The sequence below is a fragment of the Canis aureus genome, chromosome 2 (genome assembly GCF_053574225.1).
Source record: "Canis aureus isolate CA01 chromosome 2, VMU_Caureus_v.1.0, whole genome shotgun sequence".
Lineage (NCBI taxonomy): Eukaryota > Metazoa > Chordata > Mammalia > Carnivora > Canidae > Canis > Canis aureus.
Window position 1 is genome coordinate 21,419,458 of NC_135612.1, and position 27,345 is coordinate 21,446,802.

Consider the following 27,345-nt stretch of genomic DNA (forward strand, 5'->3'; position numbering starts at 1 on the left):
GTCTGCAGAAGAAACAGCCTCCAATAGCTGACACCTTTGCTATGCATCAATCTTTTAAAGCCCTGATTGGTTTTTTCCTGTATTTTAAAGTGTTAACTGAAGTGTTGCTCTTGGAAAGTTATTTACTGTGGAAAATGCTTTTCTGCCATGTACTTTTTGTAGGCCTTCTCTCCCCTGCACACTCATGGGAGAGAAGGAATTGTGATTCTTCTCTCCGGGCCTTGCTCTGGTGCTAAATTTGAACTGCCCCAGAAGGAGGAGGAGAATGATGAAACTGAATGCTGAGCTGTATTTAGACAGAAGTAATCAGTTATTCAAGATAACCCTTGGTTTTATTTTAACTTAAACCCTTGTGAATATTTCACAAAAATACATATACAGAAGCAAAACTATACAAACTAAATATGCAGCAGATAGAACAAGTAGTCAGAAGTTCAAAGATGGATAACTGTGTAAAAAAAAAAAAAAATCAATTTGGAAATGAGTACTTTCAACAAAAGCATTCCAGACTTTTAAACACAAAATAAATTGTAATCTACAGAATGGATGAATGGGTAACATGCATTGATCAGTACAGTGACCAATAATATTTATTGAATTCAAACTATTTACTGTTGTAAACATTTAACGAAAGCATCATGAGATCTAAATACAGTCTTTGACAATTCCAACAAAATAAGTGGTATGTTTAAAAAATAAAGCTGATGAGCAATAGATCATATTTTCTTTCAACAGTTCCAGCAAGAGAAATAGCACAGTATTTTAAAAAAAGTATACAGCAAAGATTGTTCCTATTATAATGGCAGACTCTGAAAACTGTAAATACAAATAGTCATTGAACAGTCAAACGGTCATATTCCTAATCAGGAGGAAGTTACAGTAAGAACAGTCAGCAATCCAGTTAGAATCCTTTTCCTTGTCAGTTGGTTTCATAGTTCTTTTTCAAAGATGCAGCAAAACTTTGGCAATTGGATGTATTGAAAATATATTTTCCAAGTTCAAGGTATAGTCAGTCTCATAGCATTTTGTCATGTGAAAGGTGATCTGTACACAAAGGCTCAGATGTTGGTAAAGATTGATCCCATATGTGGAAAAAGTGCAAATTTCCTGCACAGATAGCTTACAAAGCTGCTGGCACATTTAGTCACCAGCAGAATCTTGGATTTTGTTTGCATAGCTCACACATCACTGGAATGTGGAAAGGTGTGCTATTTTTTTGGCAAGAGCAAAGGAGACATTGTACTGATGTGAATTACCATGTTGGGCATGCTGAATCCAAGCAGAACACTTGGGCCAAGGCTGCTACCTGACATCATTAGTTTTTGTATACTGGTTTTGTTTTTGTTGAAGCAGTTCTGTTATAGCCAGAAGCTTTTTCAGTACATGCTAAAACAAGGAAAAATAGTATGAAAATAATTAGTAAAGAAATGAAAGTTCAGTCAAATTTCTGGGAACCTGGATTTTGTAAATAGTCACGTTGATTCAAAGGAATTCATAAAATATTAACCATTTACTTAAAGCATAAAATTTTGATGCTTTCTATCATTAAGTCCTTGACTCAGTATAGAATTTTTGTACACTAGATAGAAATTCATTTGGCATTTTCATATCTACTTGCCAGAAGATAGATTTATCATTACAAAGGACATTATTATCCTTAGTGGATCGAGGATCAGAACTACACTGGGCCTAAAAATAGGCCAAATTCTCCAATAAGAATTTTATTTTAATTAAGGCAGATCATAATAATAAAATGTCCAGTGTAGCTGCAAGACATTGTATGTACCACAGACACATAAGTGGGCCAGTGGCACATACTCTGCTAGTGACTGATTAGAATCTCTGGTTGAAGAAAACTTGGAATCCACAAATACAATGCTTTATTTTAATCTCTTCTCCAAGGCCCCTGCCACATGGTTGGCCAGTACAGCAACAGCACTCAGGAAGAGCTCATTAGAAATGATAGTTTTCAAGGCCACACTCCAGAATCTCTGAATCTGGAGCTTGCAAGTCATTTGACCACGTGCTGTGTACGTGTGATAAGCCCACATCACTACTGACTTGAGAGTTCATGCTGTGTGGTGTCAAACACACGCATTTCTAGTCTGGGTCCGAGATCTTTGGGGAGGAGGATTCAGATTCTTAAAAATATAACTGATTGATAAAATAACAATGTTGACCACAATTCAGCTACTTCTCTGAGTCTTATGCTGACATTCTGCTTAAGTGCTAATCAAACATCACTGTTAAGGAGGCTGGCAAAAACCTACCTGCTGTGCACCACGTTCATTGCTGAGCGTTCGTAGTTCATCTGAATGGGCCACACAAATCTCATGCAGTGCTGCTAAATCACGGGACAGGTCGGTTCTAGAATGCTCTGTAGTGTCCGGAAGTTCGGGTACATTCTTTATGGGAATGATAAGATTGCTTTTAGAAATACAAATCATTACAGTCACTTCTGAAAAGATCCTAATTGCTTATAATAAACAATTTTTAACATATTTATTCTCTTACATTTCTCCTAACAGTCTAAGATGCTGTGTAACCTTCAGTACTAAGATTCTGGGACCTTAATATTCACATCAAAACCAGGCTCCAATGTTCTTAAACAGGACAGAAACTCTTAATTGGTATTCAGAATAATAAGAATACCGAACAAGAGTTTCGGGGTTTTTTTGATTTGGCACATAGATCACAAAACAGTGTAACTGCTAATCTGGATTAAATGCAAGCAGAACTTGAGCTACAATAGTTTGTCCAGATTTATCAGTTTATATAAGTTAGGAGTTACACTGTGGAAGCGTGATGAGAACCTATCAGGCTATTATTGTGGCCTGTGCCCAAAACACTTGGTAATGTGTGGAAATGATCAGTGTTGATTATGGCATCTTCAGCTAAGGGTCATTAAATAACTTAGTACTTTTTTGTACTAAACACCAATGTTAGCTTGAGCCTTGGAATAAAATTCAACATGGGCTCAGATTGCTGGTACTTTTGACTAAATCCACTGCATTCCTAAAAACTGCGAAATAGTTTTCTATGCCATGAACAAACAATTGAAATATAGTCCATTCTTGTTAATTAACTCAGTTACCCATTTATTCATTCAGTGAATGGAGGATTCTAGAGGGGAAAGAGAACCAGTATTTGCCTTCAGAGAGCTTGCAGTCTCTCTAAAAGGTAAACCGACCATAGCAACATGGATATCCAGGATTGCAGAGGATACTTAGGAAGCAGATGAAAAGGTCTTGGACTCAGGTTTAGTTCCCATCAAAGCCCTTCTGAAGTAGATAATTTGAAGTGAGTCTTGAAAGAGTAGTATGGATGCAAGTAACTTCTTTCACACTGGTTTTATCCCTGAGGTAGCAAATGAGGGACACTCAGGCAGTACTGGTTAGCTGCACAGCATACTGGTGTGGTTGTATTTTTTACTGGATCTGAATACATTAAGGCCGAACATGGGCACCTCAGTCTCCTACCCTAGCATTCCCTAATGCCGTAACACCTGGCTAACCTGGGAATCTTTTTGATAAACCTATTTGTTTTTTAATGAACTGAATTACTAATATACTTTAGTTTTTAACTGACCCAGTATCTGTAGGTCTATAACAATAAAATTAAGCTTTACTAAGAAATACAGGGTCTTAGGGAATTTTTTAATATATAACCATTTCTATTAATTTATAAATAGTGATTTTTAAAAAACCCAAGTAAGACACTGGTAGTCCCACTGAATGAAGTATAGTATTAAATCCATGTGTTTTATTCCTAGTGAAGCCCCAAGAACATTCACTCTACAGTCCATTTACTTATTTAACCTGGTCAGATCTGGGTCATCTATCTTGTTTCAAGTACAGCTAAGTACTGCAGTAAAGAGATGAACCAGCTAAAGGGATAATGGAAAAACAAGACATACTAAAAAATAACACAAGAAGCACAAAAGCTACCATAGTAAGTACTTGATATAAACCATTTGGTGTAAAAATAAGTGGTTATAATCAATAATTTGCTTATGAAAGTAGACAAAAATAGGCAGCTTTTTGCTTTTTTTTTTTTAAGTGGAGCCCAATGTGGGGCCTGAACTCCTAGCCTGAGATCAAGAGTCAGAAGCTTAAATGAGTTAACTATCACTATGTTAACTATAGGTCTCAAAGTACTTTAAAAATTATATACATACCCCAAGTTCATCTAAAAACATGATCATACGATGTTTGTTACTTTTGATAAATGGATTGACACCCTCCATATAGGGCTCCTAAAAATAGAACAAAAAGCTTACTGTATGCATCAAAACCAAATGTGTAGCAAGAATTCTTATGTATCTGATTACGTACATCAACAGCAGTACATGTTCACAAGAATTATAACTTTTCCTTCTAATAAAAGCTATACCAAGGAACTAGAGTATTTTAGTGAAAGAGTAAGAAATTCTGGATAAAAATAAAACCCAGAGCACCACCCCAAGTGATCAAAAATCCATAAATAACTGGACCCCCCAAAACGTGACTGATAACCTAAAGTTAATTGACACATATTTTGTATGTTACATATATTCTATTGTGTATTATTACAATACAGTAAGGTAGAGAAAAGAAAATACTAAAATAAAATACATTAAAACCATGAATAAGTGGACCCGTGCAGTTTGAACCTGTGTGTCAGAGGTCAACTGTAATTCATTCAAAAATAATTATTGAGAAACTATTATTTGCCAACTGCCAAGATCAACATGGGCCCAACCCAGAGCTTAGAATCTAGCAGAGAATATAATTAAAATACAGTGTGCTAAAGACTGCAACAGGAATAGGTAATAGAACCTTTCTCACTATTCAGATAAATTCAGAAGCTAAGCCATACAATAAACTGCTCTTCATACTAACAACATATTAAGCTTATTTAAAAATGTGCTATGATGTAAAACAGAAAATGTTTAGTATTAACAGAAGCTCTTTTAAAGTCAATACACAGAAGATGATAAAGACCTCATCAGTCAATTCCAATGAAACAGATGTGAAAAATCAAAGTAACATTATTCCATCAGGTTGGCAAAAAATAAACAATACTGAATTTTGGCAAGGCTCTGGAAAGCAAAAAGTCTTACTTAGGAATTTTCCTCCAAACTAAGTTTAAGGAAATAACTGGAAAACTTTGAAAGGAAATCTATATGGATACTTGTAACAGTGACAAGTTGGAAGCCATCTAAATGTTAAGTAAAAGACTACTTAACAGCTATATGATGATGTAATGATTGTTATGTTTCCGGGTATGGCAAGAAGTTTGTTAAATACTGACAAAATCAGGCCACATGGTACAACCACTACTAGATTATTAACAATCCTTATCCTTATGTAGGATCACATATAAATGTTTTAAGACCTCATCTGAGTTATTTACAGTAAATGTTTATGGTGAAAATAAATAATAGGTACATTTAAAAATATGCTTACTTTTATATTTAAGAGTAGGAAAATATGAATATATTGGAAATAGAAAATGTAATTTTCTGTATACTTGCTAAAACAGTGGTTTTTAAAATTTCATTAAAATATACATTTAAAATATACATTACTAAAATATAGTAACATTTTTAAAAAGACATACATACCAACAAAAATGTAATAGTCTTTATGCAAGAGACACTACTGAAAACTTTATATTCTATGGTTTTATCATCTCAAGGTTTCATTTGTGATTTATCAAAATGTTTTTACCTTAGCTCCAAATTCCACAAGATTTGCTAAGTTCTGCACAGATTTAGCCACTAATATCAGTGTTCTTGCAGCAATAGGAGATGGGGAATCTATAAAAGAAAAATTGGGCACAGGTAATGACACAGACTCCAAAGGCATTTTCAGGGAAAGCAGTATAAAGTTTAACACTTAAACATTTTTTTCCTGCTAAAAATACTGACATTCTTGGAAATGACATGACCTGTGTAATTCACAAGAAAACCTGAATTAAAGGGGGGGGAGTTAAATACATTTATCAATACTTCTAGTTTGTGAAAAGTTGCTGCTACAAGACTCAGCAATTCTCAGCTGGTTGATATTTCCCTTAAAGCTTTATCTTTATTGCTAAAAACACTGTCACTCCACACACCTGCTTCATGATAATTCACAGCTAATTCCAACCCCTTCAGGTTAGCAATTTGCAATCTGAGCAATTCCCTATTACCAACCTCCAATGACTACAAAATCACTTTAGAGCTCAATAACAAAGATAAAATCTGGGACTTCTGCTACATATTGAAGAGAAAAAAAATAGTATCAACCGTAAAGATTAGTCCGGAAACATTTCCCTAGAGAATATACATAGTATGGTGTAAATGAAATCCATCTGTAGTGATTAACATATAAGCCCTGAAACATAACAGAATTATGTAACTAAAAATGTATAGGTAGGTCTATCTGACTGCCTGATTTTAGATTAATCTTAAGCTGAACTGTAAATGAGTATTGCCTAGTGGTTTGGAGGCCAACATTCAGATAAACTAATCTCTCCAACAGAATGCTAAACCCGTAATTCTTAATAGAACCATGGTTTTAACCATTTTAATAGCAATAGAAGATAATGACAAGAGATGTGATGACTATAATAAGGTAAAACTTAAGATGCAGTCCAAAGTATTTTTGAACACAACTTTGAGCTTCTAATTACTAAAAGAAAAATGGTTCCGGTTCCTTCTGTTTTTAATGGCTCATTATTACATTTGTAGTCACAAATAACACTGTTCACCTTTCTTTGAAAGAAACTTATGGCATCTGAAAGTCCTTGTATAATGGACATATGGGCAGTAAGCAAACTAAATCTGGTTTGTTGGAGTTTAACATTATCTAACTGGTCACAAACTTCTGTATCTCTCAAGGGCCACTGTCAAGTATTCACAGAGTACTACTGCAACTGTAGTTATCTTTTTGACTTTAAAATACAGCTTGCAATGGTAGTGACAGGGTCTGGCATGGGCTAAGAGAACACAGAATCCTCTTCCCAATTGAAAAAGCCAAGTTGCAGAGTGGAAAAAAATCATCATAATGAGAGTTGGAGACACAGGTGGGAATGGGGAAAAAGTGATACGTGTCTAATCAAGCCACCTCAGGTTTCAGATACTAGATGGAAAGAAAAGCAGCAAAATGCAGAAGGTAAAGTAGCAAAAGGAAAGAAGGAGATAAGGATGCGTTGGAATGTTTTATATCAAGTCTTAGAACTGGAGAATAATAAAAAATCAGATGAAAAAGAAAAAATGAATAACCTTACCAAATAATATGAAATTTTATTCTAATTTTTTTAATTCCAAAATTTTATCAAAAGCTGATTACCTGAGATGATATTAAACATCCGTGGATTCAGGATGGCAGGACAGATAAGTCGAAGAAAAACAAAACCACTGAATGGGAGGGAAATTTTTTCTTTTTAGAAAACTACTATATATGTTACATAAAAATAATAAACAAAAATTTTAATACTTGTAGAACCATGAGCTTTGAACTGATGTAAAAAGCCCAAACAAAGTTTTAAGAAAATAGCTTAAGTATCTTACTTAAGGTATGTGTATCTCTGCTTCTTACACTATTTACTTTTCCCAAATTTGGAATTTTCAGTTTATTTTGGGAAGATGTAAGTTACATCTGTAACATTTACTGTCTTGACAACTCCTTATTTATTCCAGTATACTTACTCTGAGGAAGCAGTAGCTTTAGGAACACTAAGATTTTCTGAAATACTATAGGAGTATGAATTAATCCTTTTTATAGAGACAGGCCTATATGGTGCTAAAACTCTCATTCTCTCACTTCTTTCTTTCCTTATTTAAATAGAATAGCCAAATAAAATCTGTTATAAATCAAGTTGATTATAACTGATTTTCCTGGTGAATCCTAAAAATAAGAATCCATTCTAGTAGAGAAAAGTGACTTCTTGATAAATGGAAATGTATACAATAGAATGCTATAAATATAAAGCTTTTATTAAAAAGACCTCACTTTTCACCTTCTCCATTACAGAGAGGATAAGTCAACTTTATGACATTTACTTTCCAACCTAATGACAGCTTACTACTTTTTGGACTCTTAGAAAATGATTGTTACTTCTCAGATACCATTTATTGCAATTATAATACACAATTATCAGCTCTTTAAATATCTTTTTTTAAACTAATTTATGAAGAATCTTGCACAAATTTGCTTGAAAACATTTTGATACTTGTTTGAATTTGAACCATAACCTATAATTTAATCATGAAAGAATTTCAGTATACAAATCTATTTTCTGTGAATTTGTAAAGGTGATTTTAAATTTAAAAGGAATACTAGATACATACATATATATTTAAAGGCTTGTTAGTAGGGACAGAAATCATCACCTTGGGCATCAATACCCCTTAAAAACCCTATCGTGTCAGACGATTCACACAGCAGAAATTCCTGCTGTGTTTGCTTAACAATTATATTTGTTTGAAACAGTTTACAGAGGCTTTAATTTACATCACACACAAAACTGTGCTGAAACTTATGCCACTAGTGAAAAAATAGAGAATCTGTCATTCGTTCTTATGTCATATCATTACTAACCAAGAGAAATATTCTCTACGAAAGTAGAAGCCTCTTTACAAAACTTTGGTTGAGGGCAGGATTAACACTTTTTTTTTCAAAACTAAATGTATGCTATTGGTGTCTTCAGTGGTTGTCTAGTTTTTGTTTTTTTGTGTTTTTTTAATGGGATATAACATGACAGCAGGATGTATTCTACTGAATCTATTATTAGTAGACCCCTATATTCTCTGATGCTTTGACACTGATTTCCAGTGGTCTTCAGTGGGCCGGGTGTACCTATCAAAAGCCTACAATGGTGTCAGAGATCTGACTGGATCTTAGAAGGCTGGCCTTTAGTTCTGCCTTAGTACGACCCCTTTCTATATAAAGTTAAGCAAACAATTTTAACTTCTACAGATCTGCTTCCTCATCAGAAAAAGTTAAAATAGTGATATCAAAGTGTGTCCCGCTGCCGTACAGGAGGTACAACATCCTGTGACTTGCCCAAAGCAATTCCTCCTAATTACTGTGTGGCAAGCTCACTGGAACTGGAGGTTCTGGCTTGGAGCTTAGCACAGAACCACTGCTACAAACCCATCAGTCAGCACCGCAGTGGTTCCGTTATTGCTCTTCCTTGGTAGCACCACATCAAGCTCTGTTTCACTCCTCCCACTCTCCCCTTCCCTCTTCTTCCTCTCTAGATGTATGTACATGCGTGTAGGTAATGTGATGTGTATACGATTACTACTATATAAAGTTAGCTAAAGAGTTTGCTGGTTATGTAACTTTTAACCTTTCTGTCCACAGGATAAAAATTCCCAATAGTGAATTGATTATATGTAAGCGTTGAGGTTTTCAGAAATGCACAAAGTAGCTAAATATCTCTTGGTAACGTCCCCCCAAAAATAAAGTTAAAACTTAGTAGCTGTCCGAACTCAGCCAATATTCAACAGGGTTCTGAGATAAAAGTAAAATAAAAAAGTCTTGAGTTGTATACTGTTACTCCAAATTTTCAGCCACTCTGCATACTATACACAATGATATATAACAAGTAAATTGATGAGCCTTACCTAACAACTCTCGTTCTCATGGTGGTATTTGTAGGCCACTTGTGCTGGACAGATTTCTGTAAACACCCATAAATATATCTCAGTGTCCTGCCAAAACAACACAATCATCTCAATACACAAACCAAGGGAAAAATGCTGATCTCATTGCTGCCAGAAGCTTAATTTAGTAAATACACATATGAATGCAACTGGCCTTTCCCCCAAAAAAGTACTCTGTTACAAGGAAGGAAGGACACACTCAGCAAGGGATAAGGAAAACAAATAGTTTTCATCATCATTTAGTCAATTCTTTACATTTACTTTGGAAGAAATCTTAACATTCTTACAGTGCCTCTGTATTAATGCGGGGAAAAGTACCGGAAATAAGTTCAGATTCCAGTGATATAGGATAACTTCTACCTAAATAAGTGAATTCACTTACACTAAAAGCTATTAAGCAGGTACAAACTGGTGTCCGTTTAACTAAGATATCTATGATCTCAAATCTGAGATTATAAGTCTCTATTCATGACCCAAGTTACTATATAAACCAGACATGTTAGCCTGTATGAAAACACAATTTTGTTTTAATGTAAATATTTCACCACCATGGTTTCTTCAAGTCACTCTTTTGCCTTAAACACAGTTTACCTTGTAAAGACAAAAAAAAAAAAAAAAAAAAACTTCCAGAGTAAAAAACATTAAGATAGTTCAAAAGTTTACATGTTTTAGAAATACAGATTTTTCAAAATGCAGTACCGTTTGTCAAATTAAAATTTCACCACTTACGGTGGAAGTATTTCTGAAGCCATGAATATTTTCTCCACAAGCTCTGAAAGTATGTTCAATAGGTGTGCTAAATTAGTGTTCACGTCTTCATTTTTTTCTAACTTTGATGGACTTAACTAAGAGAAGGAATAAATTAATATAAATGCATCTTGGCAATGATAAATGCAAATGAATCAAGGTAAACAGTAGTTCTTCAAGGTTCTCTGTTTTTCCATTTTTCAATCTGTTTTAGCTCTTGGGGGGGGTGGATCTGTTTTAGCTCTTGGGGGGGGTGGGTATAAATGGGAATTCTTAAGTAGTTTGCTCTATGGAACTCATTTACCACTGATTCCCAATTACTCAACTGTACAATAAGCAGTGATTACTCAGAACATTTTAGTTGCTCTGGGATTCATACCAGTGATAAAGTTCTCTTATTCATTTACCACAGATTTTTAATAGCCACAGAAATTAGATTAGACTTTATTTTTAAAACAATATTCTCAAAAAAAAAAAAAAAACAATATTCTCAACTACAAGACAGAAATCCAGCTTTAGTGATCACATACACATAAATATACTGAGTATTTGAGAATAATGATCACCATGTATTATAAAATCTTTAATTATATTTGAAACAACCCTCATATTAAAATAGAAAGGCTTTTCTGAATGCTGTAGACAGAATAATGAACCTTTCTCAAAATTTTTCCAGTAGCCCTTGAAAATCTAAGACTTCTGATCTAGAATCAGTGGAGTAGATTCATCTACGAAAGTCTGAATTCCCTAGCCTGAATCTAAGGACTCAGCCAGAGACTCTCTGCAGACTTACTTCATTTCAGTAGGCCAACTATGGCATTACCCCAAGTTTTAAACACTAAATCCTCAATTTCTTCCCTTTAAGCTAATTAGTAAAAATTGACAACTTAGTGCAAAATTAGCCTCTGTCAGCTCCCAATGTACATTATCAAAAGCAATTCCTTGTTTTATTAAGCTTCTATCAGATCTTTAAAAAATGTATCTAGTATCTTCCTTCTGTAGTTGCTCTAATTAGCTTCAAAATAAAATGAGACAAGAGTCCTGTGAGATTCCACTCTCTCTCTTCATGGTTTATTATGAATTTACACTGAAGCCTTAGTAATCCTAAAAGAATGTTTTTATCTGCTTTTGAATGGATTATGTCCTACTTCTTTACCCCCAAAACCTTCAAGGACACCCCTGGCTGTTATTAGGAAGTGCTTCATAGACCTTAGTAACTAGGTTATACAACAAAAGTCTCTAGCAAAACTCCCAATTTATGTCATGTACACTTTCTGAAAGCAGCATATACTTTGTACAGTAGGATAAATGAGAAAGTAATTTGATTAATTTCTGGTACAATTTGAGGTTTTTAATCTCAAAGTACATCTTTTTTAAAAGTCTGTTTTGTCTAACATTTTTCTAAATGTATTACAAAATGTGTAAATGCTCTGATGAATAATTTTAGAAAGCTAATATATTTTCCTTAAAATGTAATTAGCTATAAAGCATCACCTATTAAAATATGCTCTTTGCTGAAATACTTAAAATATGAAATCCGTACCTCGCAAGACTGCTTGCTTTCCATTATCTTTAATATAGAGTCTTTCAAAGCATGATGAACAAATTGTGTAGCAGTGGCTTTCATATACTGCTCCATCAAGGTGCTTGCAAGTGTTGTGGCTCGAAATAGAGTAGTGGCTTCATCTACATAAATATTTATATTAAAAGATTATTTATATAAAGGATTGTACTAATGTGAACAAGATTAGAAATTAAATGAATTTTTTTTTCCCAAACATAGCCATTTAAGTATGCTTATTTGCATGCAGCACTGAAGTATGGATTATAATGATATCCTATTATTTCTATAAATTTAACTCTTCAAAGGACTGTATTACTTCATTAGATCAACAGGAAAAGGTGTTGACACTGCCATATTCATAAGAAAAACCAAAGGCCTAGAATGGTCACACGACTTGTTAGGACCAAAGAGCCACTGAGTGACAAAAATAGGATAGTTCAGCTTTGTTATCCACTGAGCCCTCGCTTTGGAAATTCTGGGTTAATTTCCGAATAAGAACATAGTGGTATGAATAATTAGACTTATCATGAGGGTCACTTGGTAATGTATAAAAGTACCAAAGCGCACTATGATGTATAACTGAAACTAATAGGATATTGCATGTCAATAACACTTCCAATTTTTTTTAAATGCAAAAAATGGGGGAAAAAAAGACCCACAAAATCCTAGTATAAATTATTACCTTAAAAAAAATAGCTATTAATGTAAAACACACAAATATTGCCCAAAAAAGACAATCTCAGTGTAACATCTTAACCATCACTCTATCTTTCCTGACAAATCTTATGTCTTTTATATTTTCTAGTTTATTGGGGAGCCTAGAAGCAAGCACTGTTACTGAGCCAAAGTGCTAGCTAGAAAGGGATTGTGACAAATTTGTAAGCTGTCACAAAGCACTGTGTGTCCAGGCCACTTAGAAGCTAGAAATAAAATGCAGCTGCCACCCAACTTTTGAGCACTGAATTAGCAAGTAAAATATAAACAAGAGAGTATTGGTAGGCACACCAAACTATGCTTAATAATCAAGCACCCTGAGCCACTGATAGGGTTAAGAAGTCACTTTCTTTTGACTTCTGATGGAATAATTTACTAGGACAGAAACCACCAAATGTTAGCCAGCACAAGGATCAGAACTGACATTCCAACTTTAATTTTTAATGAAGGAAAGACAGAATAACAACGTATTTTGCAAGATGATTTGTTTTAAAGTATCACACTAAAACATCTGTGCTTTACCTTCCATGCTTATTTCTCTGTCATTTAGTGTACATAACAACAATGATTCGAGCTTTTCATGAAGAAAAATCCTTAGCAGGATGCTAGCCAGTAGTGTTCGGTCCTGTCCACATACATGTGATAAAGCATAGACGACATGAAGCTCTTTTTGCAGTACAAGCTAAAAAGGACACCGAGAAAGATTGTTCAAAGTACACGGCATTAAACATTCTCAGTGAGATTCACAGGAATTATGTTCTTCTATTTAGAAATATGTTCTATTGAATATATTTATTAAAAACAATTTTACAGCCTACACATTTATAGTCTCTTAAGACCAGTGTCATACTCCCACAAGACTTTTCAACCTTCTATGCCTCCCACCATGCACTAAGCTACGACATTAACTATGTTTAACTTAATGGATCTTGTGTTTAAATGTTAGATATTTGTTAATTCCATCAAAAATAATCAGACCGGTAAATAACTTAATACCTCTTTAAATTCGCTGTACTCTTCTTCTGGCATGATTTTTTCCATAGAATATCGTGCTCGGACACGCAGGGATCCTGGTTCAATACCTTTTAATGGTATATGGGAGCTAAGCAAAAACCATTCATCTGTGGCATGTCCTTTCTGTAACCGGCTCAACTGGCAGCGCATAAATACTTTGATAGAAAAACATCAAATGATTACTTGTCTAAAAAGAGGACACTGTAATTTGTCATACCAGTAAATTTTCCTGACATTTTGTCTTCTCTATGGTGTTAAATGCTTTAAAGGAGTTTTCAGTAGTAACATAAATTCAATACTTGATGCCTGCTTCATTAATCTACTCAATGCCTATTTTGTGCTGGACTCTGGTAGGCAAGATACAGACATGGTCTCTGACTTGCATGGAGGTCACAGTAAGGCAAGGACTCAATCCTGGTACAGGGTGGTAAGTGCTGTTAACAGTGGTTAATGCTACCAAAGTACAGAGAAATAATATATAATTCAGCCCGTGGAAAAATCCATTCCAAACAGGTAACCCTTAAGTCGACATGTAACAGGATGTGGAGGTGTAGCTAAGTACAAAGGCAGAGAAACAGCGTACAGTCCAAATTGAAGGTATGGTGGGCACTTTTACAATCCGTGGATGACTTATGAGCGCTAAGAAGGCTGGTCTGTCTATAAAGAATATACCAAAGATACACTTAGGAGAGCAACAGTGGGGAAGAGTGGAACAGGAAGGGCCTTTCCTCTGTGTTTACTATGGGTTTGGATTTTCTTAAAAGTAATGGGGGACCACTAGAAAATGTTAAGCATTTAAGTAGTACAGAAACGAAAGAATAAATACTTTGTAGAGGAAAATTCAGGCTTTGATCTGTTAATGCATATCACTTCTTTCCCTAAGCCTGACTTTTAAGACAGTATTAACCTAACTCACGCTGATGCGATCTAAATCCCCACTGCCACCTGTTTCAGCAACAGGCTGGGTGGGAGAAGATGTGCCAACTGAAAACAAGATCGATAAGGTTCACCAGAAATGAATACAATCATAGACTAATTTAAAGAAAACATGTTAATAGAGGGCTTTTAACCACTTAGGTAACAGTCTATGAAAACAGGAAAAATGTAAAAAAGTAGAAAGAAGGGATACTGGAAGCACCACAGAAGGACAGCCACTCTTCCTGTTCTCTTGCTCCCCTGTCCTCTGGGGACCAAAGGAAAGAGGAGAGAGAGTTGAGTAGCAAGGGCTGACATTTACAGTATGCACAGGTTAGCCATTTTCACCTTTTCTTTCTTATTAGAGAAACTTTTTCTCAATCAAAATTTTTAGGAGTACGAAAAGAAACTATGTCAAACTGTAGTATTTGCACTTTTTAAAATTTTCATTTTAGACTACATTTCATTATGAAAAAAAGTATGTAACATTTTTACTTCAGAAAGAAATTTCTGCATCAACTTACAGATATCAGGATCTTTGCTTTTCTTTGTTTTATTACTAAGAGTTATCTCAAATCTGTTGATGTCAGGAGGAAGATCACTAGAAGAGAGAAAAAGAATTAACAAAATATTCTGGCCTCAAATTCTAATTCTTTTATTTCTAGTATCAAATAAGTCCCTTATTTCTGCTACTAAACAATTTGAAATGCTAAATTTAAAACTAGATTCCAAACATATTATTTGAAATACAGGAATGCAGACAAGCAAATGATACTTTTCCTCCTATCTTTGACCATTATAAACATTTTGTATGTGTCTTGGTATATGTTTTTGAACTTGTCAGTAACACTAATTCCTATTAGGAACTAGGTGAAAAACCAAGGATATAGCACTTTGCTAATAAAAGCAGGGGAAAAAAATGTAAGTACTATTAAAATGCCTGGACTTGGTACCTTGTTCTGATAGTTCAGACAGACACCAAAAAAAAAAAAAGAGAGAGAGAGAGAGAGAGAGAGAGAGAAAATGCAATAGGGTAAAAGAAGAAGATTTAATGTAATGATAAATGAGACTTACTCAAAGACAAACTCTTCTGACCATACAGGGTTTTGCCCTTCCCTTGCATGAGTTTTTGCTACCTGGACACTATTCAGGTAGATGTTACAATATGGATTAGTAAAATGTTTTACAGGCAGTTTATGGGCTTCTTCAATGTGTAAAACAAGACTGCTGACCTAAAAAAACATAAAAATTGTTATCCCAGATTTCAAGAATTATGAGTTATGTTTCAAAAGCAATTACTTAAAAAATACCAAAACGGATTTTTTCCCTTTCTTCAGACATTATGACCTGTAATTATATTTTCCTCTTTATGTGAAACAATGTAACATTCAAGCATTTAAATTATTTCTTGAAGTGCAGTTTTGCTTTTTAAGTTATTCCTCCAATAATATTCTTGTAGGAATTTAATGAAATGCACCTTTTTTACTTAAAAAATAAAAAAGAGAAAATGAAATAGAGGAGGATTTTTTTATTAATAAAAGTAAACAACTCATCCCCCAAATCAAAATCCTCATCTGGAAGATTTATCTATACACCTTCCACAGCCAGAAAACACTTTCACAACACGGATTATGCCTCTCATTTACAGATAAAGATACAAATCCAAAGAAGCTCAGTTATTCATCAGCTATGATGCCAAAACTTAGAGATCATTCACTTTCTAGCATGAGGGTCTCTTTCCCCCCTTAGCACATACTACTCGCATGGCGCAGGACAAGTCAGCCTCTCTGGACCTCACCTCCTCAGATACAAAATTAGAATAAAGTCTACACTGCAAGCTGTTTTAAAGATTAGAGGTAATACATGGAAATACATAGCAAAGTGCCTGCAGAAGGGCTCAAGGCACATTAGCTATGATTTTATTGTATTATTTTTTATTCTATTATAGCTAAAAATGGTAACTTCATAGCTGAAGTCTCACACAAGACACAATCTGCAAAAACTGATTTTTCATGGCTTACAAAATGTTAAAATATGATTTGAGAACACATAATAATTATGTGTAAAATTAACTGTCCTTATGGAAAGGGTCAGACTTTTGGTTACAGGAAATATAATCATCTAAATATTAACCATTTATTGACTTGCAATAGAACATTGTACTAAATTCACAAAGCTTACTGGAAATTTCCACGAATACAACAAGAATCACTTCGGTCAATAATACTGTACAAAATGTTGCTCCAAACTTAAAGAATAGTAAAATAACCTTTTCCAACTATCCAAAGATAACAATACAGGGGGGAAAAAAGCAAAGATACGGAGGGTATAGAGTTGACTTTACACACCTAGAAAGTCTAGCTTATTAACTCTCTATAAATTGAACATGTACGACATGTTAAAGTTCAAAGACAGGACACTACCTAACAGTTACATAACAGACTTCAAAGGCAATTACTATAAAGTGAAAAACAAAAAAATTTATTTGGAATAATAAAGTCAGATGATCTTTTCAATAATTACTTTTAGTTGTACTTTTTTGAAATAGGCCAAAATAATTTTTTCAATAAAAAACTAATGAAGGTGCCCAACAGAATGGTTTCTGGCTGTTGGTTTGGTATTGTTATTTCAAGTAGAAGGAAAAAAAAAATCTTTGGTATGTATTCAAAAGATGGCATTATGGACTAAAGTACCCAGCAGGTATATAAAGAATATTTTTTCATAAATATTTCTTCTGTTACTGAACCAAGTGAAAGCATGGCTTTAAGATGCCTGAAAAGATAAACTTCTCTTAAGAACTCAGAAGTGTCTGAAAGGTTACCCAAAACAATTCTGATAGAAATAAAGAGTACAGTAATAAAGCGAAACGTGGGAACATGAAATCAAAGAAAATTAAGTTTCACCTGACGCAGGCGTTTATTAGATGTCCCTGGACTACTTTTCCGTAAATTGCAAAATGCCTGCAGACCTTTCATCCAGTCCTACAAAAAATAACAGCATTTCAAAAAAATATACTATACAATAGTTTATTCAGTTTTCAATAACCAGGGTTTTTTTTTTTTCCCCCAAATTCAGGAATTCTTTCCTGCTCCAGACTACTATTTCTATACTCAGAGTATGCTGCACTTCAATATATTTGTGGCCCCATAAAACAATGATCAAAACAATTATAATCATCCCTAAAATTATATTTCTATTGAATCCCTAAATTAATGTTAAGTATGCCACGAGTGACAATTAGACAAAAAATATAATTCACATCAAGTTATTAAGCAGTTTTGTATTGTGAAAGGAGGGCTGACTGAAAAACCAACTGATCATGTGATGACTGACTTCATGACTAGCATTCTAATCTTACCTTGGACCATGATGATATAGGTAGAAATGTGTAAGGGGATCTGGGCTAATTCATAAGCTTTTCAAATATAACATGAGGTTCAAAAAAAATTTCATGCTAATTTTCACATTAAATTGAAGCTGTATTTTTAAATGTTTATCTAGTGGTCTGGAGAAAGGAGAAAACAATCTTAGGCTTATCCAAAATAAATCTAAACATTTCACTTTGGCTTACTTACTTCCAAAAGCTCTGCACTGCTGCTTTACTCAGTTATATCCTTACCTTGCTGACTATTTCAGTCTGAACTCTGAATGTTTAGAGGACATCTTTACAGAACAAAATACGCCCTAATCAATTACTATAGCTTTTGGAAATAGAAGAGAGTAACCAAAGATCCCATAGGCCACCAAAGTAACAGAGACTGGAAATACAGGTAGTATTTTTGGACTTTAAGTGGTATGTGGAAATAAAGAATAGGTAAAATAGTTTACGTATAAATACAGTAAGAAAATGTTCTACTTATACTGAAATGTTACCGAAGTATATAACACATCTTTATTGAGAAAGAGGGAACCTGGTGAAATAATTGGAGCATAGGATACAAAGGTTAAATTTCTTGACTAACTCAATTTCCAGCATTTAAAAAATATGTATCTGTTACTGAAATGTTTTCAACTCTACTTTTTGCATCTAAATATTAGGGATAATACCCACAAAACAAGGTTTTCTGTGTTATATGTTTACAGTGTTTATTTGAAATATTTTGCAAAGATTTCAAACAGGACATTCAGTTGTGAACCATAAAATAATGTGGCTCATTCATCAAGTTTATTCTGGACTCTAAGACTTTTTCATAATTTATGAATCAAGGACCCAAGCCAAGATCCAGTTCTAAGAGCTACTGCTCCATATCCAGAGTTGGCAAATTATCTTCTATTTACAATAAAGTTTTCTTTGACCTCTTAACCACCTTCAGATTCTTTCCATAGAGTACAAACAAAAAAATATCATATTTGTACAAAATACCAGTAAATACCACCCCTGAAATATTATGGTTTGAAGAATTCCAAGTATTTTTAACAAGAGGTTTTTTTTTTAAAACATTCTCTCATCACAGTGATGCTTAAAATTTAATAAAAGTTATAAGAAGGGCATTGCACATGGATCAATGCCTAGTGCTAAAAGTAAGACATCATATGTAGACTTAGAGAAAATAGAAAATTCCTAAAATACTTTTTATTTTTGATGACTGAACTTCTATTTTTAGACCTGGAGTTCACCCAGTGAAGAATAACACTGCTTCTCAGGAAAACTAACTGCCTTACCTTTCGATTGTACTGAGAATATCTATAACCTTTCTGCAGAAAGGACTTTAAATGAGCACTTTGAGTTGGCCTCAACATGACAAAGTATTTAAAGGTCAATTTAAAATGGAGTTTTCATTTCTAATAACCCTTCACTGAGTTTTTCTGCATTTCTTTAAAAAAAAAAAATTTACACATCAAAGTTCTCATTCCTTGAAATAATAAGATGATTAGATTTCAGTTTTCCTTTTTATTACTTATCATAAATGCAGAAGTTTCCTAGTTAAAAAGAAACTTTGGCTAAGTAAAGGTTTGCAGTAATTGAGAAAACAATGAACTTACCTCTGCTTGTTCTGGAGTTTCTCCTGCAAAGTAAAAAATGTAATGTTCTTCACTAAAGTGCTGAACCACTATCTGAAAACAGTTTGGCCTTTAAAATATAAACAGAACAGTTATTAGGAAGCTTAACAAAAAGCATCAAATGACACCAACTTTTAAAAAAAGTCACAACATATAATTATATAGGTCAATTGACATAATTCTTAATTTAGAGAACCAATATTCCACTGTCCAGATCATTACTGAAAAGAAAATGTCAGCTGCATACATTTTAATAAACTTTTTGTCAGTACCACTGAAATTTTACCCTTCAAAGTTTAAAAATGTTTTATGCTAGAATTGCACATAGCTCATCTAAAACACTTTCTTAAAATTAAATGTTACTAAACTCCTTACTTCAGAATAATATATATTATACATTTATATGTGCTGGAAAAAAGACATGTTCTTAGACCAAAAATGTTCTTAGTGGTTATCTCTCAGTGGACTATGGGTGACTTTTTAGAAACTTTTTTTTTCTTTACAACTGACAATTTTTCCTCATCTTTTAAAATGGAAACATCACCTGCTCACACATATGCTTGTTCTGGTGATTAAAGAACCCAACAGTGGTATACAGCACACATTAGTTTTTGTCCTTTGTCCTCCAATAGTATGCACCATACTAGAATTCATTCCACATTAGGTACCACATCAGATAGTAGTTTATATCTTTTTTGAAGATCTGTTTTTTATCTTTCCAACAAGACTTGAAAATGATCATGAAATGTTTATTAAGGGCCTCCATGTTTTTGAAACTCAAAATTCAATAAATGTTATTCCTATTTCTTGCACTAACCAAAGATTGTATCTTTTACTTCAGTATTAGAAGACCACGGCAAAATACCCAGAGTACAAGTTTAACCTTTATTTTTAAAACCATTCTTTCATGCTTTGAAAATACTATAAAATAATACAGGTACAAACTGAATACTTCAGCTTCTGAAAGTGGCTTGAATCACACTGGCCTTCCTGACTCCATAAAATACAAATAAAACAAAAAGCAACTGTTCGAAATCACTGGAGAACCACCAAAGCAGCTCAGACTCGAGAAGCCAAGATCACAGTGAGCCTGAACTTCTCCACAGCTTTTCCTTTCAAGGTGTCTGCCAATTCCTAAAATGCGCAGGGCAAAAAGTTGAGAAACTAAGCAGAAGGAAGGAGCCCCTAAGAGGCTCAAAAACTAACCAGCACGTTCAGCAGTTTCATATTGCCAAGAAAGACAAATGACTTTAGGACCTTTAAAAAGGAAGGCTTTCATCTGAGACTCCTACCCATGCCTTCAAAATAAGGGCACCTTTCAAATAACTGTAATTAGAAGGTTTAATAAAATAGGTAATAAAATAGAGAATTTTGTCAGCTAACTACATCTATAAAAGAATCAAATGGAAACTCCAAATTGAAAAATGTAACAAAATTAAGACCTCAAAAGATGCATTTAGCTGCAGAGAGCATATTGGTGAACTGGAAGACAAATAATATCCAGCCTAAGGCACATAAAGGAAAAAATTATGAAAAACATAGAAAACTATATCATAGATACATGGGACACAGTAAAAGATGGAATATGCTAGGGCAGCTTCGGGGCTCTGTCAGTGAAGCGCGAGACTCTTGATTTCGGCTCAGGTCTTGATATCAAGCCCTGCTCAGTGGGGAGTCTGGCGGAGATTCTCTCTCCCCCTCTCACTCCGCCCCTACGTGTGCTTGTGCACACACATACTATCTAAATAAATTAATTGAATCTTTAAAAAAGATATACCCTGTAATGTGAATTTCAGAAGATGAAAGAGAATGTGGCAAAAGAAGTGTGTAAAGACAGAGTTACCAAGGCTTTCCTAAAACTCACAAAAGACATCAGGTATTGAACTGAAGAAGTTCTACAAATATTAGGATAAAGTTTTATCTAAAGAAAATTTACCGTAGGCACATTTTTGTTAAACTGCTAAAAATCTAAAGAAAAATCTCAACCAGAGAAAGATGAAATACAGTATACCTAAAGAGAAAAAAAAGATGTATTATCTCTAAAAGAGAATCATAAAAGAAAAAGTTGGAAGGCAGAAAATAATCCTTAATTAAAACACTGAAAGAAAATAACTGTCAACCTAAAAATTTAATATCCAGTGAAAACATCATACCTAAATGAAGATAAATAATAAATATTGCCACAATGAAAGACTCAGCGCACAAAAAGGTGTAAACATTCCCACATATTCACTACAGTAACTCTTTCACTGAAATGTCTTTCAACCTGTGCTTCTTAAATGATTATATTTAAACTAAAGCAATATTAAAAGTCGTAAGTTTAATGTAAAGAAATGGTGTGCTTAGTGACTTCTTAATATTGAAAATAATCTGGAAAACTTGCATAGCTCTGCAGCTAAAACAGTTCGGGAAAACAGGCCAATGAGCAGTGCTGCCTAAACATTCCCTCGCCGTGGCCTGAGTAAGCATGCTGTCATTTAACCTGTGTTGCAAGGGGCTGTTACCTTTCACATTACATTTCATTCAAATGCAGGTCAGGCAGCGTATTGGGTTCTATGCAGACACAAAGCATAAAATGTCCAGCGCCAGTCATTTGTGTCAAAGAAAAAGATAACTGCATTCATCCACTGTTTCCCTTTTCGTACATGATATTTGCATTCTGTGTTACATAATTTGATGTCAATTTTTCATTAGTCCTACTATCTGGTAGAGGTATCTGTTCACTTCCTTGAAATATATTTTGCTGATGCTGTTTTTCTTGGGATCCACTCTTTCTTGGTACTTCCCATCTCTTTCCTAGTAAAGGCCCTCAAAAATAGAGCTGGTGATGGTATACTGGCAGACTTTGGGGAAAAAACTCAGTTCTTTAAAAATAAAAGACTTGTACCATAGTTCCTGTGAACATATCATTTGTAACACCAAGTTTAGACTTGGTATCATTAAATTCAATGTCAAATTCTTAAAAGCCACCTTCAACAAGAAACTCTGCACAAGAAGCAAGCTGTGATCCTGTAGCAAATGATAAATGTGTATTTACTGCTTTTCTGCTTCCTTAAAACTACTTTCTTGATAGTAACCATAATAGAAATAATTCGGTCTCTTTAAATTGCACTAAAAGACCTGTTCTTTAACTCTAGCCATCATTTTCTTTTTTTTTTTTTTTTTTGATACTGCAAACTGGTTTTCAGTCCGCTCACATCCGTTCATAGAAAGTATGTCAAAAATAATTTACAGTTTTCCCCAACCACTTTTACACAGATGTAGCTTTTATTAGTCTAAATGATTCTAAGATTCTTGTTATTCAAATTTTAAGTATCACTAGGGAATCAATCATTTTTTACCTTCATTTTTCCAAAGTTGAATTTCTGCTTTGAATCCATAAACCATCAGTGCACATTAATATATTTTTGTGTTGTATTTCTAAATCTGAGGAAGTTTACCTATTCTTCAACTAATCTGTGATGTGGAAATCATTTGCCAAGAAGTTTTTTTTTTCTTGTAGATCTTGTAGACATCAGCAGAAGTCTCCTTTTGGACAGCTTATGGACTCTGGTATCAAATAGCTCAGTGGTACTCTGATCCCACTTCTTCCCATGAAAGTGAAAACATGTGTAGCTGAAGCAGCTTGGATTTTATTAGACTCATTTTATGATATTCAATGTGGAATTCTGGTCTACAAACAGACTTTGACATGTAAGAGCCTTTCTGTATTGCTTATTTTCCAGAATGAATTTTTGATGTAAAAACCAATGATGAAGTTTCATCATTGATCATGAACTTAAATACTATTTCTACAACATCTTCTTTGTTTCAAAGGATTAATTTACTGTTTTGAATACTTCATATTTTATAATTTCTTTTGGTACTTCTTTCGATGGCCAACAATTTACCTCCAAGTATTTCTCTAATGTTTGCAGATTTATCAGTGTACAGTGAAAATGTAATCTCTGGATCTGTATACAGCCTATCATTTGATTCACCAATGCATTTATTGATAATACTAGCTGAACACAATCTAATACTATTTGAAAATAATATTTCTTCTATTTCTTTTGCTTTTTGGCTTCAAACATACAATTAGCAATGTCCATACAGACTGTTTCAACAAACAAATTCTCCAACTCTGCATGAAGCATTTTGGCTTTAGCTTTAGCTATTAATTCCAAGGTCTCCTAACAAGCTTCCCAAGTATACTTTGATAGTGTAGGAACAGATCTATGGAAAGGAGGGGGTTGGGAGGGGAAGCTGTGTGGACAGAGGGACTTTTACTTAAAACTTACAGTTCTTTAGGGATATGGTGCCAACACAATGTGCTTGGTACCACTGATTCATTCAACTTATATGCAAAATATTTAGGCTGAGGAAGAGAAGATTTACTGGATTTAGTTATCCCAATACATTTCTTAAGTGGCCTAATAAGTTGAATTTTTTAAATTAAGCCTACTGTCTTTATCTTGTGATTTTAATGACTTTCCAGCTTTATAATCATCTAATTGCCCTTGGTGGTAAAATAAGTATCTATACATTAAAGCCAATCAAAGAAGTAACAATGAAAAAAATATCTAAATATCTAAAATATCTAAACATCTAAAAAATATCTAAGTTATTATTTTTTGAGGAACTCCATTATATATTTTATAATAATGAAATTCTGAAATTTAAAACATTTAGTATTTTATTATAGTAACATTTTACAACAGTAACATTTTTTACAACTACCAATATCTCAAGGGACCCCTATAACCTATTTGTGACACATTGGTTGGGAAAGCTTTGATCTATCTAGATGAATGAATCCCCATCTTCCAAGACTCAGCTTAAGAACCACCAATTTCTTATTACCTATTTCCCCCAAATTTCTTCCCTTTTGTAGCTGTTCATAGTACAAATAAACCATGTTTGGTGGTGAATAATGCAGTTGTCTCCTCAGCATCCATTTCCCGCTCCCACAGAGAAGACCATTTAAAAAAGTCTATTAAAATTATAAATAACACTAATATGATGTCTGGAGAAAAGAAATGACAAGATTGTATGTTCCACAGCTACTTGTGAAGTTTTCTGAACTTAAACAGGATAAAGCTAGACTTGCTTAGTAGAAATGCCACCTACAACAGAAAAAGTTGTAAAAAACCGTGTTTTTAATTGTCTTTATTAAAAATAATACGTAATAAAAATAAGTTTGTCTAAAAAAGACTCTAGAATGGATTATTAATAATACTGATAGTGAAAGGTAAAGACAGGCCATTGTTCCTGACCAAAAAATTAAAAGTAATCAAGAGTTGCATGTGCTTTGTGATGGTCAGGATTCACTTTTAGCTTACACATTGATATTTATTTTTTTAAAAACTTTGAAATTAATTTAAGAAAAAATGCTTCAACTCCAAATCCAAAATACTCTCCTTTTCCCTACTGAAGCAATTGTTTTTATATTAGAATTATTTCTTAATGTCAAATTTTTTACGAACATGCTTATTATCAAGTTAGTAATACAACTGAGTGTACTCAGTACTATCAGATGCAATGAGTTAAAGAGAATGGGATAAAATGGGAGAGGACAAGACTCCCACTGAGTTACTCAAAAGACTAGGGCTAGGCGCAGGGAGGAAACATGCCTTACACAAGCCATGTTTAACTACCGGAGATGTCATTCCAAAGATTTCTATGTAATACAAGAGTGGAATTTCATGCACAGGTTAGTCTAAAATAAAAAAGGAAGACAGAAATTATCCTAGAAAGTAAATCGGACATTTTCAGATGATTTTAGGACTCTGAAAATCCACTGGCTATGCTTCAAAAAATGATGAACATATCCACTATTTTACGATTAAAGCAATTCCAAAAAGAAATAGGAAATTAATTTCTTACCTGCCAAAGAGACTATCATGAACAACATAGACAGAACATACACTGAGATCTATTAATCCTTTTGGTTTTGTAGCTCGTTTTTCACTTTCAAAATAAATAAGTTGGGCATCACTGCCTTCTAAGATAAAATATAAATTTTTCCACCGTTTTCCTTTGCCTGTTTAAAAAAAAGTTTTCTGTAAGCCAAATAATAAACTATGAAGCCATATATATTAAAATCATAAAAATTATTGCTGAAAAGAAAAATTGTATATCCATTTTTATTCCAAAGCTTCAATCACATATCTATCCTTACAAAATGACAAAATACCTAAATTTATCTGTAGAAAAATGCCTTATGCTATACTGCTTGTTTTAATGAATCACAGAGTAAATGACAATGGTACCTTAACTATATCTTTGAAAGTTTCATGAAGATAAAAATCTTTAAAATTCTTGCTTTGGAGTAATTCTTCTCTAATCATATGAAAATACTCTTCTACTCCACATCCTAATAACCAACCCCCTACATTTCTGAATGTTAAAATGAGGCAAATATATAAAACAGAAATATCAAAACAATGAATGTGACCAGTGTCATCAGAAGTCTCTCTTTAAGAAGAAAAATAATAATGAAGTGTGGGGTAGAGAGGGGGCAAAGAATCAAATATCTTGCACTGGAACTGACCTCAAGAATGAAAGACACACTTGGAAATATGTAAGCTTGTTTCATGAAACTCTGCTTGGAAATGTGGACTTGATATACCTAGACTCTAGATTTTTTTATTTAAATTCAATTAATTAACATATACTGTATTATTAGTATCAGAAGTATTGGTCAGTGAATCATCAGTCTCATATAATACCCTGTGCTCATTATATCACCCAGTTATTCCATCCCTCTAAGTGCCCCCTACCCTCCAACAACCCTCAGTTTGCTATCTAGGATTAAGAGTCTTATAATTTGTCTCCCTCCGATTTTATCTTGTTTTATTTTTTCCTCTCTTCCTCTATAATCCTGTTTTGCTTCTTAAATTCCACATGAATGAGATCATATGATAATTGTCTTTCTCTGATTGACTTACTTCGCTTAGCATAATACCCTCTAGGTTCCATCCATGTCATTGCAAATGGCAAGATTTCATTTTTTTGATGGCTGAGTAGTATTGCACTGTGTGTGTGTGTGTTTATATATACATCTTCTTTATTGTAGACTCCAGATTTTGAACGATGCTTATAAAAGCTTTAACCAAGGGTCAATTATTAATAATTCATATCAAAACTTATTAAATACATCAGTGGGAACTTTTATGCCAATATTTATAACGTGTCTATTAAATATTAATGGTAAAATACTAAAATTGAATCTTTAAAGTTAATACTTACCTTTTTTTAAAAGATAACCCTTTTTAACAATATTTTTATAAAAGGCATCCTTTGTTTTTCGACGAATTGTATTATAGATTTCCTTGCCATCAACTGTATCATTGAGTACTTGTTCTTGATCCTGAATTTTTAAAAATATTAAAATTATTTCATGAATTCTTGATAGAAATCAAATAAAATCTACTAAATTACCAATTTAAAAAACCAGGCTGATTGTCTATGACATTTAAAAGAAGTTTTTAAGACTAAAATTCTAAAAATGTAACAACATTAAGAGATCCTTTGTTTTCCAAATAAAGTCTCAAAAATACAATATTGTGTTACAGCAAATAACATTGAAAACATGAATTTGTCCCAAGAGAACTGATAAACTGGGAGCCAACTTAAGCATAAAACAAAAACCTGGTTGCTTATGCAAAGTTGTATCTGTGAGGAGGACTAGATGAATGCACAAAGCTATGCCCAGCTAAAATGAGATGCATGGGAATACAGAAAACATACCTCTAATACCTTACAGCTCTCA

At 33.5% G+C, this 27,345-nt stretch overlaps 1 protein-coding gene across 3 annotated transcripts in view; it reads right to left on the reverse strand.

The window, feature by feature from the left end:
* Positions 1–310: 310 nt before the first annotated feature.
* The window catches only part of RASA1 (RAS p21 protein activator 1), a 109,133-nt gene continuing 82,098 nt past the window's right edge, over positions 311–27,345 (reverse strand). For 2 of the 3 annotated variants that reach the window (XM_077865873.1, XM_077865866.1), the window contains exons 10-25: positions 26,823–26,943; positions 25,458–25,614; positions 19,575–19,662; positions 17,495–17,572; positions 15,666–15,823; positions 15,116–15,192; positions 13,659–13,831; positions 13,185–13,344; positions 11,928–12,070; positions 10,367–10,482; positions 9,599–9,685; positions 7,317–7,384; positions 5,712–5,800; positions 4,178–4,255; positions 2,271–2,405; positions 311–1,386 (exon numbers count right to left, since the gene is read on the reverse strand). In XM_077865873.1, coding sequence (XP_077721999.1) covers positions 1,303–1,386; positions 2,271–2,405; positions 4,178–4,255; positions 5,712–5,800; positions 7,317–7,384; positions 9,599–9,685; positions 10,367–10,482; positions 11,928–12,070; positions 13,185–13,344; positions 13,659–13,831; positions 15,116–15,192; positions 15,666–15,823; positions 17,495–17,572; positions 19,575–19,662; positions 25,458–25,614; positions 26,823–26,943 — 1,812 coding nt within the window. In that variant the 3' untranslated portion in view covers positions 311–1,302. Of the gene's footprint in view, positions 1,387–2,270; positions 2,406–4,177; positions 4,256–5,711; positions 5,801–7,316; positions 7,385–9,598; positions 9,686–10,366; positions 10,483–11,927; positions 12,071–13,184; positions 13,345–13,658; positions 13,832–15,115; positions 15,193–15,665; positions 15,824–17,494; positions 17,573–19,574; positions 19,663–25,457; positions 25,615–26,822; positions 26,944–27,345 lie in introns of those variants that run through there. The other variant, XR_013361548.1, reaches the window with a different exon arrangement.